Source organism: Ambystoma mexicanum, chromosome 3q (genome assembly GCF_040938575.1).
Source record: "Ambystoma mexicanum isolate Mex_15411 chromosome 3q, UKY_AmexF1_1, whole genome shotgun sequence".
Taxonomy (NCBI): Eukaryota; Metazoa; Chordata; class Amphibia; order Caudata; family Ambystomatidae; genus Ambystoma; species Ambystoma mexicanum.
Window position 1 is genome coordinate 893,815,185 of NC_090926.1, and position 17,636 is coordinate 893,832,820.

Sequence of the window (17,636 nt, forward strand, 5' to 3'; positions counted from 1 at the left end):
GCAAGATCCCGCCATACAAGGGGTTAAATGCGATGGGACTATACATAAAATAGCACTATACGCAGATGACATAATGCTGTTCCTTGAGGTCCCTAAGAACACACTACCAAGAGCATTCGATACCCTACGAGAATTTGTGCAGATATCAGGATTCACCATAACCTTCGCTAAATCTAAGGCCCTGAACATCAGAGAGGGAAGAGGTGGCTGAAGCCCTGGGGTTAAGATATCCGCTAACATGGGAAAGGGAATATATAGAATACCTGGGGATCCAACTAACAGAGTCACAAAAACCTCTACGGAGCAAACATAAACCCGTTGCTGAAACAACTGAGGGAAGACCTACATAGGTGGGACACCCAGGAACTATCCTGGTTCTCACGCATTGTGGCACGCAAAATTACCTTGTTACCACGCCTTCTATATACCGTAAGCTCACTCCCAATAGAGGTCCCCCCAAAAATGAGCAAAGCACTACATGGTGACCTGGCTACTTTCATATGGCACAAAGGGAAAGCTAGAATACAATGAAGAATTCTGACTAGGCCGCCGTGCTTGGGAGGTCTGGGGTTCCCAGACGTGGAGAGATGTCCTTGCTGCACAAATAGTACCAATGCTAGCCTGGAAGGGAATGGACAAGTCAAAAGGATGGGTGGGAATCGAACAGGGGTTAACCACAATCCCACTGGGAACTCTACATGGGTTGCGGGTGAGCGATAGGGAAGCAGAGGGTCGGCTGCTTGAAGCAACCAACTCACTGAAAGGTTGGGATTGAGCACTGAGAAAACGGAACATCACCCTGGGGTTGGGTCCCTTCACCCCAATGGCACATAACCAAAACTTCTCAACGGGCAAATGGCCCAGTTTCTGGAAGAGCTGGGGACAGGAACAAACGCTATACTTGAAGGACTTCTTTCAGGAGGGAAACCCATTACAGTTCGAAGAGTGCAAACAGAAATTTGGGGTTAGGGAAACAGACAGATATACCTACATTCAGATCCGGCACTGGATACCACATAAGAAAATCAAGAAAGCGGCTACTAGAGTACCGGTGGGCCTGGAACTAACACTACACGAAGGGGACGAGACAGGAGCTGTCTCCGAAATATATAAGGTGTTGGACAGTGCACAAGAGTGACTCCTTCCCATACATGGACAACTGGGCAAAAGACATAGGCGATCCCATCACCGAGGAGGAGTGGACCCAAATTTGAAAACAGCACAGAAATCCTCCAGATGCACAGCCATTAGAGAGACCGCACATAAAATGGCAGCTAAGATGACCCTAACGCAAGCATGTTCAACCCCAGACGGCCCAATAACAGCATGCTGGTGGGTGAAAACATGGAATGTATTAGCCATGGAAAAGGTAGGGGCCCTGAAAGACCGCAAGTACCTCAAATTCCGGGCAATCTGGGACCCCTTCTTCGAGTATGTCAGAGGTTTTTTAGGCCAAACCTGTTAAGAGCGGAAAACAGATGGACCGATCCGTGCCATCGGGGAACCGGGAGGGGGAGAGTGGAAAGGTTGTTGAACGATTGTAGTTAAGCTAATGCTCAAATCTACACCTAAAAACTGTAACACCAATGGTTAAGATGTGGCCTTAGCAAACGCTATGTGTTAAATTATCCAAATCTTTGGTCGACACAGTATTTGAAAATGATGGTGTTTGAAAAAATAAAGTTGGTTAGAAAAAAAATTGACGATGGAATGTAGCATACAGGAATCTGCATGAGAGTGACTTTCCTCATTCCTAACAAAACTGAACCCAAAGAACCTACCTACCAGCGTTCACCTCAAACATCAAAAATGTATCCTGCTGAGTACCACAAAGATTCAGCCTCTCACCTCTACTTTTCAACATCTACTTGTGCCCACTGATGGAAATCATTCGAACCCACAGACTTACTGCCTAGAACTACACAGACAACACACAACTGATTGTGAAAACAAACAGAACTCTGGAACAAAATAAAACTTAACAACTGCCTCACAGACATCTACAACTGGATGACCATGAACAACCTCAAACTGAACCTGGCAAAAACAGAAATAATTCTCTCAGCTGCAGGATTCCACAACTGGAATGCCTGATCGGCATGGGAACGAACTAGAGATTACGTATCTAGTAAATAACCTAGGAATACTCATGGACAACAAACTATCAATGCAACCGTAAATCAAAGCAATTGCCATAAAATGCTTCTTTCCTCTACGACTGCTCAGAGAATTACTTCCGTACCTCTCCTTCCCCCACAGAACACTTGCAATCATATCCCTGATACTCATAAGAATTGACTACGCAAACAGCCTCTACCTAGGAATGCCGGAAAGACTTAACAAGAAACTCCAAAGTGTGCAAAATACAGCAGACTGGATCCTATTAAGACTAAACAGAAGAGACCACATCACTCCAGCACTGAAAAACCTACACTGGTTACCATTAAAAAAAGTGCATCAAATTCAAAGCACTCTACATTGCCCACAAAGCCTTGCACAGACAAAGAGCAGAATTCCTCCAAGACAAATCAGCCGGTATCGGCCAGGAAGGGAACTAAGATCCAGCAATGACCTACAAATGGAGGCAAAGCACTACGAAAAAAGCAAATTCAGCAGACCAGCATTCTCGCATCTAATTACTAAGATCTGGAACAACATGCCCAAAGAAATTAGAACCACAGAAGACCACATCACCTTCAGTAAACTGCTAAAAACCTGGCTATTCAGCAGACCATGGCAACCGCAAAGGGACACCTGCAACAGCAACACCAGACTAAGACCTAGAGAGGAGCTATTTGGGCCAAAAGAACCAAAAACAAGAACCTGGATAGATACCGTAAAGCAGTATCCAAAGGGCCGCACTTCAGGTTCCAACAAACGGACAACTTTACTAACCCACTTTCCCTTCCTGCTCCTCCTACATAACTGACACCACTACACAAGACCTGGACTAGCCACACTCCACATAAACAAACTGAGAACCATTGCTATGTCCACACCTACAGTGAACATCCCACATAGTCCATAAAACCATCAACAGTGCAACTACACACCAAGAAGCCGGATTATCTTACTGCTACGGGACCACCTGTAACTCTGAATCCCTTATGACTACTTTCTAACCAGTGCACACGACCAACCCATCATAACACACACACACAACACAACCACACACCTAAGGCACCAAATCTTACCCATACGGTTACAATGCAAGAGGCCTCTCACCAAACGAACACATGCAAAATAACACTTGGAAGCCAGTTCCTCGGTGGTAACGGTGCGCGGTACAAATCAACCTAACAGATGGAGTGCTGGTGATAGGGCACAGTCTAATTTTTTTATCACGGTGCTTTTTTTAACGGAATTTCTTCTCGAACTGTGTCCGCTGTTCCCTCATTGCCGATGTCTTTCATTGTGCGCACTTTTTGGCCCATACAGGAATGCTCTCCACTCAATTGATGCTTTGTAGGTTCAGTCGAAAGCAAATGGTGTAACACATCAATACAAGGTTTGCTGAAAGTGCCTTCTGCTGGAAAGCCTTGATCGCCTTGGGTGTGGTCCCTTGTGTATCGGTGTGCCATTCTGAAACTTACCTACTAGCATCATGACCATACTTGGCCTGAATCTGTCATGGTGGAGTATCGGTATTAAATTCCTTTCCCACTTTGCTATGTGTGTTACTCATAATGATGTATACACAAAGCCACAAATCCCTGAGACAATAACAAAACGTAATACGTGTAACTTGTAAATTCATTGGACATTAGGGGCATGGCTTTACTAGGAGAACTTTTGTCCACCAACTTTGATTGCATAGGTAATGACTCGTCATTAAAGTCTGAAAGTGGTTTTGAGGGGCCACTATACAGATTGTAGCATGGAGAGGCAGAGCGTGGCATGTACATAGTACAGTTTAACTACGATGTTAGAGGGACTCTTACAGCGTAACATACCCTCTAGCCACAGTTATTTTTGCTGCTCAGTGTGCTGCGCGCTGAACTGCACTTCAACGCCCACTCTTCAGTGCTCCTGTGCTATCCAGCAGATTATGTAGCTTCTCATTTGCAGACGTGTTGCAGAGAATGTCGTCACAGGAACAAGCTCCCACTGCCGAACTGCACTTTAGCACCCGCTCTTCACAAAACACCTATTAAATGTAGCTTGAATTCCGTCCATCCTTGGTGTACTACCGGGTTTTCTTTTTATTAGTTGCCTCCTCTGTTTGCATACATTTCCAAATCCAAGCAAACATGAACATTTTCACTAAATCGCAGCAAAGCATCATTCAAAGAAAAAAAGTGAATATTTGTTGGGAAGGTGTCTGGATTAGTCATATAAAGATCCTCATAATACTTTTTAAATATTCTGTTAATGCTTCACTTTTCTTGTGCTGGATCTAATAGATGGAATTGTCCTGTCTGCCGGACCAATAGGTTTAAGGAGCTGGAATTAATCTACCCACCCAAAAAATGTCCCTTTTATAGTGGTTTCTTTCGATACCTGCCTATCGAGTTCCTATGACAGATCTTACCCTTTGTATAGTACAAATTCCTGGGTCCAATTGAGAACTTGCAAACTGGTTTCAGCTACTTTGAGCATACCCACCAATTTCATGCTCACCCTCCTGTTTCTGCTTTTTATGCGAGGCATAACCATGAACATTTCCCATTAGGATCGCCTTAATCACATCCCAGACCACAAAGGGGCCACTACTGTACTTTTTAATTTCAGCAAAAACTATCTCTTCCCTAAGTCTTCTCACAAAAATATCATCTTTCAACAGGGATGCTTTTAGTTTCCAATTCCCTTCCGCCAACCTTGATCCTCAGGATTTAAGCCTCAGCAATATTTCTCTGTGATCAGAAATCATGATCTGATAGATATCTGTACCAAACAGTGCATCCTAAGCAGAGCTCGAAAGCGTGTGCAGTGGGCCAGTGAATAGAAAGGGTTGGCCCTCGCTGTGGAATGACATTCCCTCCCCACATTTATCAGATTCAAATTGACGCAAATTGCATTATATCCCTACAAAATGGACAGTTTTAAACTCCAAGCCAGGCCACATCAGCCTATTGTCAGAAAAAAATATCCTATTAGCTTTGAGAGATTCTTTTATGAAATGTGCATTCCATCTATTGACTTTGTCAGCATTCTCTTCTCAAGCACCCTTGTAAATATACAGAACATTAATGAAACTTCTGAGAATTGATTATGGGGTCACTGGAAACCAAAATGCTTGATGCATTTATAAAATACATTACTTTCCTTCTATGTGGCAGATAAGAGAGAGCCTAAGCAACACCTGTATCCACTAGCATTGTCCAGGTTTTTGCATTGGTTTTCAAAGCCATTTCATTGATGTGCTTTAAAGAGCGTGTCGTCATCTTATCCATATTTTTATTTTATTGCAAGTAGCACCATTTGTAAAACATGAGCAGCAAAGAGCACAAGAATTAACAAACAAGATTATTTGGAAATGATGAATTGCACACTGAAAGCACAGCTGTGTTCTTTGTATTTATATAAGCAAGCCCAGGCCAACATTGATAAAACTGACCACGGTTGAATGCTTAATTAGGACACGTGAACAGTAGAACATGTTTTGAATAAATCATGGACGTCTTTTGATCATTCGGCAAAAGCCCATCTTGCTAAAAAGCGCATATCCATATGTAAGCCACAGATAATGGCAAGTATGCCTTAATTTCAGATACAAAACGCTGTTCGTAATGATTGCATGAATTGCATAATTGTCTGTTAGAATGTGATTAGCTAAAAGGGAAAGTAAGCCTTTAAAAAGAAGCGGTTTTATCAGCATGCAGGTGTTCCTGAGATTTCACAGAAAATGCTGAACCACAAAGGAGCAGTGCTTAGCGGACACTGCTTACCCACAAGATCTTGATCTGCCTGAGTACAAGAACATTTCATGAATAGGACAAGACTGTAATTCTAGTCTTTGTGCCTAAAAGTGGCTTTGCCTATTTTCACAAATTTTTATTGAAGTAATCATTCCATTTTACAAAGCTGGACTGCCTTGTAAGCAAACTGCTTTCAGATGCCTTCACCGTGAGAGTAAACATGGCGCTTTGTACATTTTTCAAAATTCTTTGACTATTTGAATATTCTTGCATCTGAAATAAGCAATTGTTTCGACATATTCATTTCCATGGTCATACCATTAAGGGACAACATGATGTAGTTTTGTTAGCCTTTCATCTTTCCTTGTGCCAATGAAAAACCTAGTTTAGCGTGGTACGAGTGGCACAGCTTCGACATAGAACGTGTTACCACACCTACTTCTATGGCCAGTTAAAAGGGACACCATCAAAGCACAGGGGAAGGGAATTATTTGCAGTTGGATTTAAAATGTTTAACCTGGAATCTTTTTGATCCATGGCTCTAGATTGCTTTTCGGTTGTTCTTAGTTAACTACCCATAGAAGCCATGGTCTTTTTGACAGTAACCCTTTCCACCTAATGAGTCGTCTAGTTGTTGATCTGTATAGCTTCACCTGCCCACTGGCTTGCCAATCCACATCAGAATTGTGAATGATTTTGTTTTAGAGGTATACACCAATACAGATGCATAACTGAGCGTTTTACCAAGGTGTACAACATTACAGATGCATAAGAGTGCTTTTCAGTGGTAACAGAACAAATATACAGTGGGGGGTAGGATACAGAGGAGGGGTACATTTGAACGAGTTGGCGCGGAGGAGAGGGGTAGGCAGCATCTAGTGAGCTAGGTGGTGCGAGGGGCAATGTGATGGCTTTGGTATTGAGGAGAGACTCCTTGAAGTGGTGTGTATTGAGTTATTTTCTGAATTGCGGGGATGAGTGTGATGCTGACGCGGAGGAGGTTCCATAGTCTTGGGGCATAGGCAGAGCAGACTTGTGTTCTGGTCCTTTTCTTTTTGCAGTAGCAGATTTTATGTTGCATACACATCTGGGATTGGTATTGGGCAGTTTTCAACATTTTCCTTTTGCAAAGCATGTGAGTCTGTGCATTTGAGGACACTCCTGGGCCTTTTGTTTTAGCATTTGCCAACTGTATTTCAGCCCATTGTGCGACCTCTCCCCGCCCGACCCTCCTCGTGCATTCGCGTTCCTGGTCCCTTTCCTCCCGCCGACCAAGCCCGCCCTCCTCCCCTGATTGGCGCTCTTAAGGAACCTTCAAAGGGCAGCCTGTGCTGCTCAGGACCCCAAGCAAAAGGGCGACTCTTGCAGGAGGCGGCTCCATATCGTGCCTGCAGGGAAAGCTAGTGGCTAGCTGGCAACCAGCAGCTACTAGTAAGTTAGGAGGGGCCACGGTGGGGAGTAGAACAATTACTGTACTCCAGAAGCCTAGCCACTTAGCAATATTGTCCCTGTGTAGTTAAGTTTGCTATCACTATCCTCTGCCTCCCTTGCCATTGCTCTTGCCAACCCCTCCTCCATTTTGTCATTGCTTTCTGATGCTCCTGTGCCTGCCTGAGAGTTCCCCCTTAATCATCTGACCTACCCCACCTCTCCCAACCTACCAACTGAAGTTGCGCAGTCTGCTGACAAATTAATCATTGCATTGCGGGTTTATCTCTCACAAGCACATGCTCCCTTTTCACCTTAGGCAGTATGCACATTAATTTAGGGTGCATGGGATTCTGATTGCAGTGCTTTTGAATGTTAAATTCACATCGGGAGTTACTTGCATCGCTTTTTTTCAGTTTTCCCACCAAAACGATCCAAACTAACATAATTGGTCCCCATTGGGTAATGAAAATGTAACCAATCCAATCAGTTATTACACTGGTATTCACTAAATATCTCATCTGGTTGGTCCATGTAAGAAAATAAGCTTCTTTTTATGCTTAAAGGGCAATTTTGGTTTGCCTACCCATACTGTAGCAACATCATTGATTTAATGTTTAGGATACGTTAGGCATAGTCTTTGGCAGTGGGGCTCTTCAGGAATATGGGTTACAGAGCACCCAGACTTAATTTTGACTAGCAGGGTTGGCCAACTCCAGGCCTCGAGGGCCGGAATCTTGGCAGATTTTCAGGATGTACCTCATTAATAGTCTTGAGAATAAAATGGGTATACATTCGGACTCATTGTGAGCAAACTTATCTCATGAATATTAATGAGGCACTCCAACATGTTTCCGGCCGTCGAGGCCTGGAGTTGGACAACCGTGCTAGTCAAAATTAAGTCTGGATGCTCTGTTACCCATATTCCTGAAGCACTGAACAGCCCCGATTTAGATGGTAAAAAACTCTTCTGCAGCAGTTGTTGGGTATCCTGCATGCAATATCAGTTAAGGTCCTCCTCGCTGATGATAATGTATTCCGGTGTTAGATTTAACCCAGTTATTCTCTGGCTTGCAATATGGGAAATCGGTATACACACAAACTAGAATTGTGATATTAAAACATACAATATATTGGTTACATTTGAACAAATATCAACTTAATTCAAGAAGTGTAATAGTGTTGTTTGACTTGCTTGACCAAATTGCTAAAATGTAATGAACCATGCTGTGGGGTCAATCAAGGACAAATATAGATGCAGTAGAAGAAAGTAAGAAACATGGAAAAAATCCTATCAGAGGGTAACTTTGAACATGTTATCTCCAATTACTTTATATGTGGGGAAAATGGTAGTGCAAACTAATGTGATGTCTTGTATCCCTGTTGAAACACTGAAATTGAAACATATATGCGGGCCTCCTTTTGTAAAACAGATCTTGTACCTATGCTTTAGATTAGAATCCTGATTCATGTTGTCTGACTTCTATACACCTATTTTTTGTCCTTGGTTTTCTGTAGGTCATAGCTATGATTTATGTATCATGATGTCCAAGTTCATATGTAACCTAAAACCCAAAGTCAGACTAGCAGTGTGTGTAAATATATTGTGCCTGATATTGTTGTGCTGTTCCAGCATGCACTGTTGCCTTAAATTAATACATTTGCTTTCCTTTTTGTGTAGTCTCTACAGCAAATGTTTTAACATTTTACTAACCATGTTTTATGTAATGTAAAAATAGTAGAAATTAACAGATTTCTTATCCTGAATAATTAACATATATAGGATACTAAATTAAAATGTATTAGCTGGGTATTGTTCATAGTGTTTGCTAATTTGGGCATGTGCTTTAAAATTACAGACATCAACTAGTAAAGTACCATCGCGGTACCATGCAGAAGATTTGGAAGATGGTAAGTACTATCAGAAATATTTATTCATAATTCGGTTTTGTAACCAACTTATTTTTAATTATTTTATTGTTCATTTATAACACGTTTGTTCCCAGCGTTGTGGTTTTGAAGCGCGAGTTTGGGATTCGAACATGCATTGTCTTGCTTCCAGACGCATTGCCCCTGCGCTATCCTTCCTATCCTTACTTTTGCCCTTGACTATCAATCCATAATTGCAATGGATTACTTTTTTTTTTTTTTAAATCACTGGTAATTATTTTATGAAGCTGTCTTTTGTATATGAAAACAATGCATCAACACTGTAAAACTAACTTGCCTTCACATTAAAATATGGATACTTTCAGCATACTTTCCTTATTGCCCTAATCAAATACCTCTTGGTCCAGATTAGTATGATTAAATACATTCTTCTTCAAATTTACTTTGGTTGTTAACAGATCTACATTTCAACAGAAATATATGCCTGTGAGGTACAAATATCTTCTAATTTCTTGATGAAGTTAAATATTGAATCCATTCATATGCTAGAAGCCGATTTAGGATTCTAAGGCACAGATGTAGCAAGGATGGTCCTTATAGGTACTGGTGCAGGAGTGCTGCGAGCTCACGTGAAGAAGCCACATACACCGAGCAGGTCTGAATATTTATTTGTATTGGTACATGGAAAGAAGCCAAAGCCAAGCAGTTCATTGAGGACTCTTAACTAATTTAAACCGCCATGCACCTTTGCATGTCTTCGTCTAACCACAGCCTGTTTCACACGGGATGACCCAAGGCATTGACCTGGTGAACCACACTACTCACCTCAACCGCTCATGCCCCCAACCAGGCACACCCGCACACTCGCACTGAGGCACAGAACACACCACCTTCCTTTCACTTCGCACAAACACACACTTGTGCTGAAACCCACAACATGCTTCCTTTCCTTCTCTCCCTCTCTCCCACCACCTCCCATAATCCATTCTGAACTTCCTCACTGCTTATTAACCCTCTTCGAATGGATTGTGTCCTCCCACGTATTCTTCATCTTGTGATAATTCATTATCTCCAGCTTCACTACTTCGGGAAAAAAAAAATTCTCGGCAGAGGGCGCTGTGCTCGAGGCCGTGGCATCGATTGTCCCTCGACGGACTCCGTACTCTGTCGACGTCACCAATGGTATAAATAGCTCGAGCCGCGTCCGTTGCTTCAGTTCCGTTTTTCCGATTGCTTCGCTAACAAGAACGGGTCGCTTCTGTTTTCTGTGAAGAAAATGTCGTCATCTTCAACTCCTTCGACACCCAAGACAGGGTTCAAGAAGTGTGTAGATTGTGGATCTAAAATGTCGATCACCGATCCCCACCGGATTTGTCTCTGGTGTCTCGGTTCCAGTCCCCGAACCGACGACTGCGGGTCCTGTCAATCCATGACTGAGAAAGCTCTTCGTGAGAGGAGAGGTAAACTGTCGGTGGGGAAGGAAGCCTCTAAGAAGGCTATCTCAAAAAGACATAAGAAAGCGACTGATTCGAAGGAATCGGATCGCCATAGGCACTCGGAGATTTCGATCTAGGAGTAGATCGAGACACTCTTCGTTATATTCTAAAAAAATGAAGAGGAGCCATAGATCTCCATCATCATCTTCTTCTTCAGAGTCGACCGAAGAAATCCGATGTCCGACTAAATCGGATTCTCCCAGTAAGTGGGAAGATTTCCGCAAAAAGATGATGGAGGTTTTTGAGAACGCGGCCCGCCCACCTTGAAAGACCCTCGAAAAAGCCATACCCCTAAAGTCGCTCCATTGGACGACAAAGGGAAGTCCAAGACTACCATGACAAAGACCGGTAGCGTTGAGGAGTCTAAAAGAACTTGAGTCGACGTAAATCTGTCGAAGACTCTTCGAGAGTCGGGCACTTCTCCAGTGCCATGCAAAAAACACAAGTCGTCAAAGACTTCGTCAATAATTTCGACTCCAAAACCAAAAACATCCTCAACGCCAGTATCGAAGTCCTCTTCGAAGTCTTTGAAGTCTTCGAAGATCCCTTCGACAATTTCGAAGGATTTATCAATTCCTTCGACGCAGATAGAGGAAGAAAGGAGATTCACTCCATTGCCCAGATCACTTTTTCAAGTCTATGTCAGCAATTTATGAAGAATCTGCTTCAGAAGAGGACGAAGTTACTCCTTTTGGAGTTTCTTATGGTACAAGACAAGTTCCTGAGCAACTTATTGATCAGGAATCTAGAATGAGAGACCTGAGTGATACTATACATTCTGACAGTGGAATTGACACATACACAGAATTAGAGTTCGCCAGACCTGATCCTGCAGAGCATGTAGATGCTGGGTACAGGGGTCTTATGACCAGGGTAATTGAGTATATGGGTTGGGGTAATACTTCACCCATTTTTGAACAAGATGACATGTCGGATATAATCATCAAGGGACCTCAGAAAGATCCTGTTCTCCCTTTCCACAAGGCCCTTCAAAAGACTGTGGAGAAAACCTTGGAGAAACCAGAGACTATTGCTGCTGCAGATACCACTTTTCCAAAAAAATATAGACCAGCTGGAACGGATCCTGAATACTTGAATAAACATCCGACTCCAGAGAGTTTAGTCATTCAGGCAGCATCCACTTCAAAACAAACTGCTTATCCAACTATCCCTCCAGATAGAGAGGATAAAGTTGATGCCTGGGCACGTAAAGTTTTCACATGCAGTATGGCACTTACGTTGGCAAATGTCACCTGTACCCTAGCCAGGTTTACCCATACCCTGTGGGGCTGTATTTCGGCGGCGGCTGATCATATTCCGGAAGGCGAGGAAAGGGAAGGCTTCCTGAATATAGTTAAAGACGGGAAGGAGGCAATGGGGGAATGTCTCCAGTCTGGACTGGATACTGCTGATAGTATCAGCAGATCCATGGCTGCAACCGTTGTGCTACGCAGATTTGCGTGGTTGAGGAAGTCGGGGTTTACACCAGACGTACAAGCTAGACTCCTCAACATGCCCTTTGATGGCTCGAGGCTCTTTGGCAGAAAGGCTGATGAAAGCATAGAAAAACTTCAGACCTCGTAAGCGGCAACTAAATCAGTTCGCGCCTCTTTGCGCCAGCCTCTAAAAGCCTATTCCGGCTCATCTTCCTGGAGGGGTCGTTCTTTTCGATACTACTCCTCTTTTGGTAGAGGAAGAGGACCGGCTTCTCAAGGGGGCAAAAGAAACTTCCCTCGTGGAGCACGAGGAAGAGGTGCAAAATCAGCCTCCGGAGCGGCATCTGTACCCTCAGCCACTCCTGCAGCCGCCTCCAAATCCCTCTGAGACCTTGTTGCACAAAACACCAGTGGGAGGCAGGATCTCTCAGCATCAGTAGGAATGGCGGGGCATTACCTCAGATGCTTGGGCACTGGAAACAGTAGCCCAAGGTTACTGCCTCCCCTTCCAAAAAAGGCCTCAGAATCATCCACGAGAGCCAACTCTGCCAAAATTCCAGATCCGCTCCTGTTGCAGGAAATTTTAACCCTGCTAAAGAAAGGTGCCATAGAACTGGTACCTGTAGCGGAGAGGAACAGGGGTTGGGACGGAAGACTGAGACCCATCTTGGACTTGAGAAACTTGAACAAGTTCCTCAGGAAGGACAAGTTCAAGATGGTGACTCTTTCTCAGATCCTTCAGGCTCTCCAACTCCAAGATTGGTTGGTATCATTGGACCTTCATGATGCTTACTTTCATGTGCCAATTCATCCAAAGCACAGAAAGTACGTGAGGTTCGCGATTGGCAATTCTCATTATCAATTTCGAGTTCTGCCATTCGGGTTGACCTCCGCCCCGAGGGTTTTCACCAAACTGTTGGCGGTTGTGGCAGCAAGTCTCAGGAGAGGGGGCATTCACATCTACCGGTACCTAGACGATTGGTTAATCAGAGCAAGTTCTCCAGAACAAGGTCAGGAACATCCTTCGATCACCTGCCATTTCCTCCACAAATTGGGCTTCTCCCTGAATTTCAAGAAGTCCCACATGATACCATCCCAGAAGCTCCAGTTTATCGGAGCAGTCTTGGACACTTCCTCGGGAAAAGCCTCGCCTCCCGAGGTAAGAGCTCTCCACATCCAGCAGATGGTAACAAAATTCCAGAATGCCCAACGTCTACCGGTCTTCGATTTTCTCAGGTTGCTCGGCCTCATGGCATCCTGCTTTTTCCTAGTACAAGAGGCCAGGTTGAGAATGAGATCCCTTCAATGGGCACTCAGAACTCAGTGGTCCCAGTTCTCAGGGAATATGTCGGATCTTCTGCAAGTCCCGAGCGCAGTTGCTCAGGATCTTCTATGGTGGGCTTGCAACGACAACATTCTCAAGGGAGAGTCTTTTTGGCAACCATGGCCGGAGATGACAGTAGTGACGGACGCCTCACTCACGGGGTGTGGAGCACATACCAACGATCTGACAATCAGCGGTCGTTGGTCTCCATCAGAGTCCAAACTACACATCAACCTTTTGGAGCTGAGGGCAATCAGACTAGCTCTGAAGGCCTTTCTGCCCTCTGTACAGGGAAAGAATGTCCTGATAATGACAGACAACACGGGGGCCATGTACTACCTCAACCAAAGAGGAGTAGGGTCACTACCACTGTGCAGAGAGGCAATGCAGCTATGGTTCTGAGCAATACGAGAAGGAATCTCTCTATCGGCAATTCACCTAGCCGGAGAGAAGAACACAGCGGCAGATGCTCTGAGCAGGCAGAGCACGGTCTCTCACGAGTGGCAGATGGCTCAGGAAGTCCTTCTGGAGATCTTCGCCTTTTGGGGAACCCCTCAAGTGGATCTGTTCACCACCGCGATCAACCAGAAGTGCGATCAGTACTGCTCAAGGGAATTTCCTCAAAGAGGAGCTCAGGAGATGCATTCGTAGTGGAGTGGAAGTTTCCACTGCTGTACGCGTTTCCCCCAGTCCCCGTGATTCCTCAAGTAATCAGGAGGTTGAGAAAGTTCAGGAAAACCATGATCCTAATTGCCCCAGATTGGGCCAGGAGGATATGGTACCCAGACCTTCTGGACATGTCCATCTGCCCTCCAATACGTCTTCCGCAAAGAGAGGATCTTCTCTCGCAAGGGTAAGGTCGAGTTCTCCATCCAGAGGTCAAGACACTCAACCTTCACGCATGGTTTCTGAGAGGTTGAGATGCAAGGATTGGGATCTTCCGGATGACGTAATGGAAATCTTGCTTTTGGCCAGAAGACCATCAACAAAATCTTTGTACCGATGTTGCTGGAACAGGTTTAGTAACTGGTGCAAAGACAAGGATGTGGACCCTTTTCAGTGTGGCACCCCAATGGTGCTTTCTTTTCTATTACATCTAGCTAATCTGGGGCTCCAGATAGGAACAAACAAAGGATACCTTGCTGCGCTGTCCATATTCAAGCGCTCCTCGGAAGAGGTTTCATATTTCAAAATACCGTTAATCATTCAATTCTTAAAAGGGCTTACTAATGTATACCCTCCAGTACCTTTTCATGTACCAACTTGGGATTTAAATTTAGTACTAAAATTCTTGACTTGCATACCTTTTGAGCCTCTGCATTCATGTCCATTGAGGCTTTTAAATCTAAAAACTGTCCTTCTTGTGGCCCTATCATCAGCCCGCAGGGTTAGTGAACTTCAGGCTCTCTCATGCAAACCACCATATACTATTTTTTATAAGGATAAGGTGTTAAACCTTCGTTCTTACCAAAAGTAGTCTCGGACTTCCATTTGTCACAAAAAAATAGTACTACCAACTTTATCTGGGCAAGGAAGAGGAGAGATTACATAGACTAGATCCCAAGAGGGCTCTTAGTTTTTACATCTCAAGGATGGCTAAACTGAGACAAGATGACCAACTATTCGTGGGTTATACTGGTTTTAAATTAGGATTATCTGTAACAAAACAGACCATTTCCCGCTGGATTGTATTGCCCATAGTTGAATGCTACAGATTAGCGGGAAAAGAACCACCAGATGGGCTTTGTGCCCATTCTACAAGGGGAATTGCTACTTCTGCGGCTCTAAAGAGGGGGCGGGGAGTCCCGGCAGCAGATATTTGTGCAGCTGCAACCTGGAAAACTATACATACTTTTGTTAAACATTGTTTGGATACAACCTCCTCTAATGAGGGTTTATTTGCCAAGGCAGTTGTGCATTCTGTCCACGAAAACTGAAATTAGCACTCCATCCTCCAAAATTGCTACTGCTATGGGAGCCTATCACAAGATGAGGAATACGTGGGAGGACACAATCCATTCGAAGAACAAGTTACTTACCAACTGTAACGTTCTTTCGACTGGATGTTCCTCACACGTATTCCTCATCGACCCTCCCATCCTACCCCACAGTACAGTTTACGTTTTCTTACACTTTCCTCTCACGAAGAATGTATCGGTCATGGGGCATGCCTGGGTGTTCCTCCTATGTTTCATCGAAAAAGCAGAACTGAAGCAACGGGCGCGGCTCGAGCTATTTATACCATTGGTGACGTCGACAGAGTACGGAGTCCGTTGAGGGACAATCGATGCCACGACCACAAGCACATTTTTTTTCCAAAGCAGCAAAGCTGTAGATAACGAATTATCACAAGATGAGGAATACGTGGGAGGAACATCCAGTCGAAAGAACGTTACCGTTGATAAGTAACTTGTTCTTCTCTCCAAACACCAACGCTCGTCTTGCTTTTTTCCACACCTGCCCACTTCCGGTTCCCACAGCACAACCCAGATCCTGCTCCTCCTGAATCACCATCCTCCCCAAAAATGTAGTCACCTTTCACACTACTAAAGTCAGGTGAACTTTTGTCTCATTCACAAGGGCTAAAAACCTTTCCTGTTTAGCTTGTCAAAACGTTGTTTGGCTTTCACTTTGGTTGCCCTGCTCCTCATTGAGATTCCTCCTTCAGCTTTGCTCCTATTAAGCTTTAACCATCCAAGGAGGATATAACTTGATATTGGGTTTGCAACCTTATCTTTTCAAAAGGAGACCTACTGGTGACAGATTACAGCGCCAACCTGTAATGATTGACTCTAGACATAACCAATCCACTCCAAAGTGGGCTTCTATGCCAACCACATCCACTAACATCCTTTTAAATAATTGAACACATCGATTTCCCTATGGGAAAGAGGTTTCAGCATGCCGAGTTCCCAGCTTAGACAAGAACGCTGCCTTCTTCCTGGACATACAGTTGTGAATCGTTTGACCTTTAGGCGCACCTTCCCTGCAAAACAATGATTCCAAAAACTGTGATCTCCCTACACTATACGACCTTCAACAGTCCCACCTCAGGCCATTTGGAAATTGTCAATCCACACAAATAAGTACACCTCTAACACCTCCTTAAAGACTTAAAGGTCCTGAAAGGTCTACGGCAAGCTCCTCCCATGGCGTCAAAGGGAATAGTGAAATCTTCATTGGTCACATGCGTATGACCAGTACTGTCACTGTTGAACAACTCAAACGCACCATTGCGCAGCATTCTCAATGTCCTAATCCAGTCCAGGCCACCCAAATTATCCTCTGGTTTTCACCTTGGTTTTGGGTACATACAGATATTCTTCATTCCCTGGCTCATTTGCATCTTTTCCCATTTCCGCTGGGAAAATTATACAGTGAATCCCTGTAAAATGTATCCTCAAACACTTAGGCTGATCAATAGAGTTAGGGATAAACTTAAGTTCCGCTCTCAACTCTACTACCTGCGAACTGTGAAACATAGAGCCTACACCAGGGTGAGACGTGTTATCTTCCTCACAACTTTGCATACAACTTTAGTCTTTAACATAGCCATCCGCCAAGAGCAGCTCTTTAGTTTGTAAATATCATCCATATATTTGGATTCATTTTCTTCTCCTGCATCCAAACTTCATGGAATCCTTGATGGAGCTATAATCCATCTGGCAACTCTTCTTGAACCTCCATCTGTCCACTTCCATTTGAAGGTAGCAACTACTGGCTTGTGGTCTGATCGAACTATGTTTTTCTCCTCCACAAGTATGTCTCAAACCTGATTGCCCAAAAGCAGGCCACTGTGTCTCGCTCAATATCTGAATAGCGCTCCTGAAGTCCCTTCAGTGTTTTTGAGTCAAATGCCACTGTGCTATCTATCTTTTGCCCAATCGGACTGGGTTAAAACTGCTCCCAACTGGTTTCAATTGTCTATATATTTTATTGTCCTCTGCACCTAATGAAATGTTTCAAGCACTGGGGCATTAGCAATCTCCCGCTTGATGCTGACAAACTCCAGCTCTCACCACAGAGGCCACACTCATTGAAACCTTTTCCTAGTAAGCTTCCTCATTTATTGTATTTTATTAGCCATGTTCTTTATATATTTGGAATTGAGTTCCATTTAACAAACAAAGGATTACTGCTCCTTCTTGTTGCTTGGCGCAGACATTTTGGAGATGGCCTGTCTAGCAATTGTTTTCGGAAGCAT

General features: G+C 44.0%; 1 protein-coding gene across 9 annotated transcripts in view; it reads left to right on the top strand.

The window, feature by feature from the left end:
- Positions 1-17,636, top strand: part of HELZ (helicase with zinc finger) — a 2,743,493-nt gene that overhangs the window by 435,945 nt on the left and 2,289,912 nt on the right. For all 9 annotated transcript variants that reach the window (XM_069655034.1, XM_069655036.1, XM_069655035.1 and 6 more), the window contains exon 6: positions 9,146-9,197. In XM_069655034.1, coding sequence (XP_069511135.1) covers positions 9,146-9,197 — 52 coding nt within the window. The remainder of the gene's footprint in view (positions 1-9,145; positions 9,198-17,636) is intronic.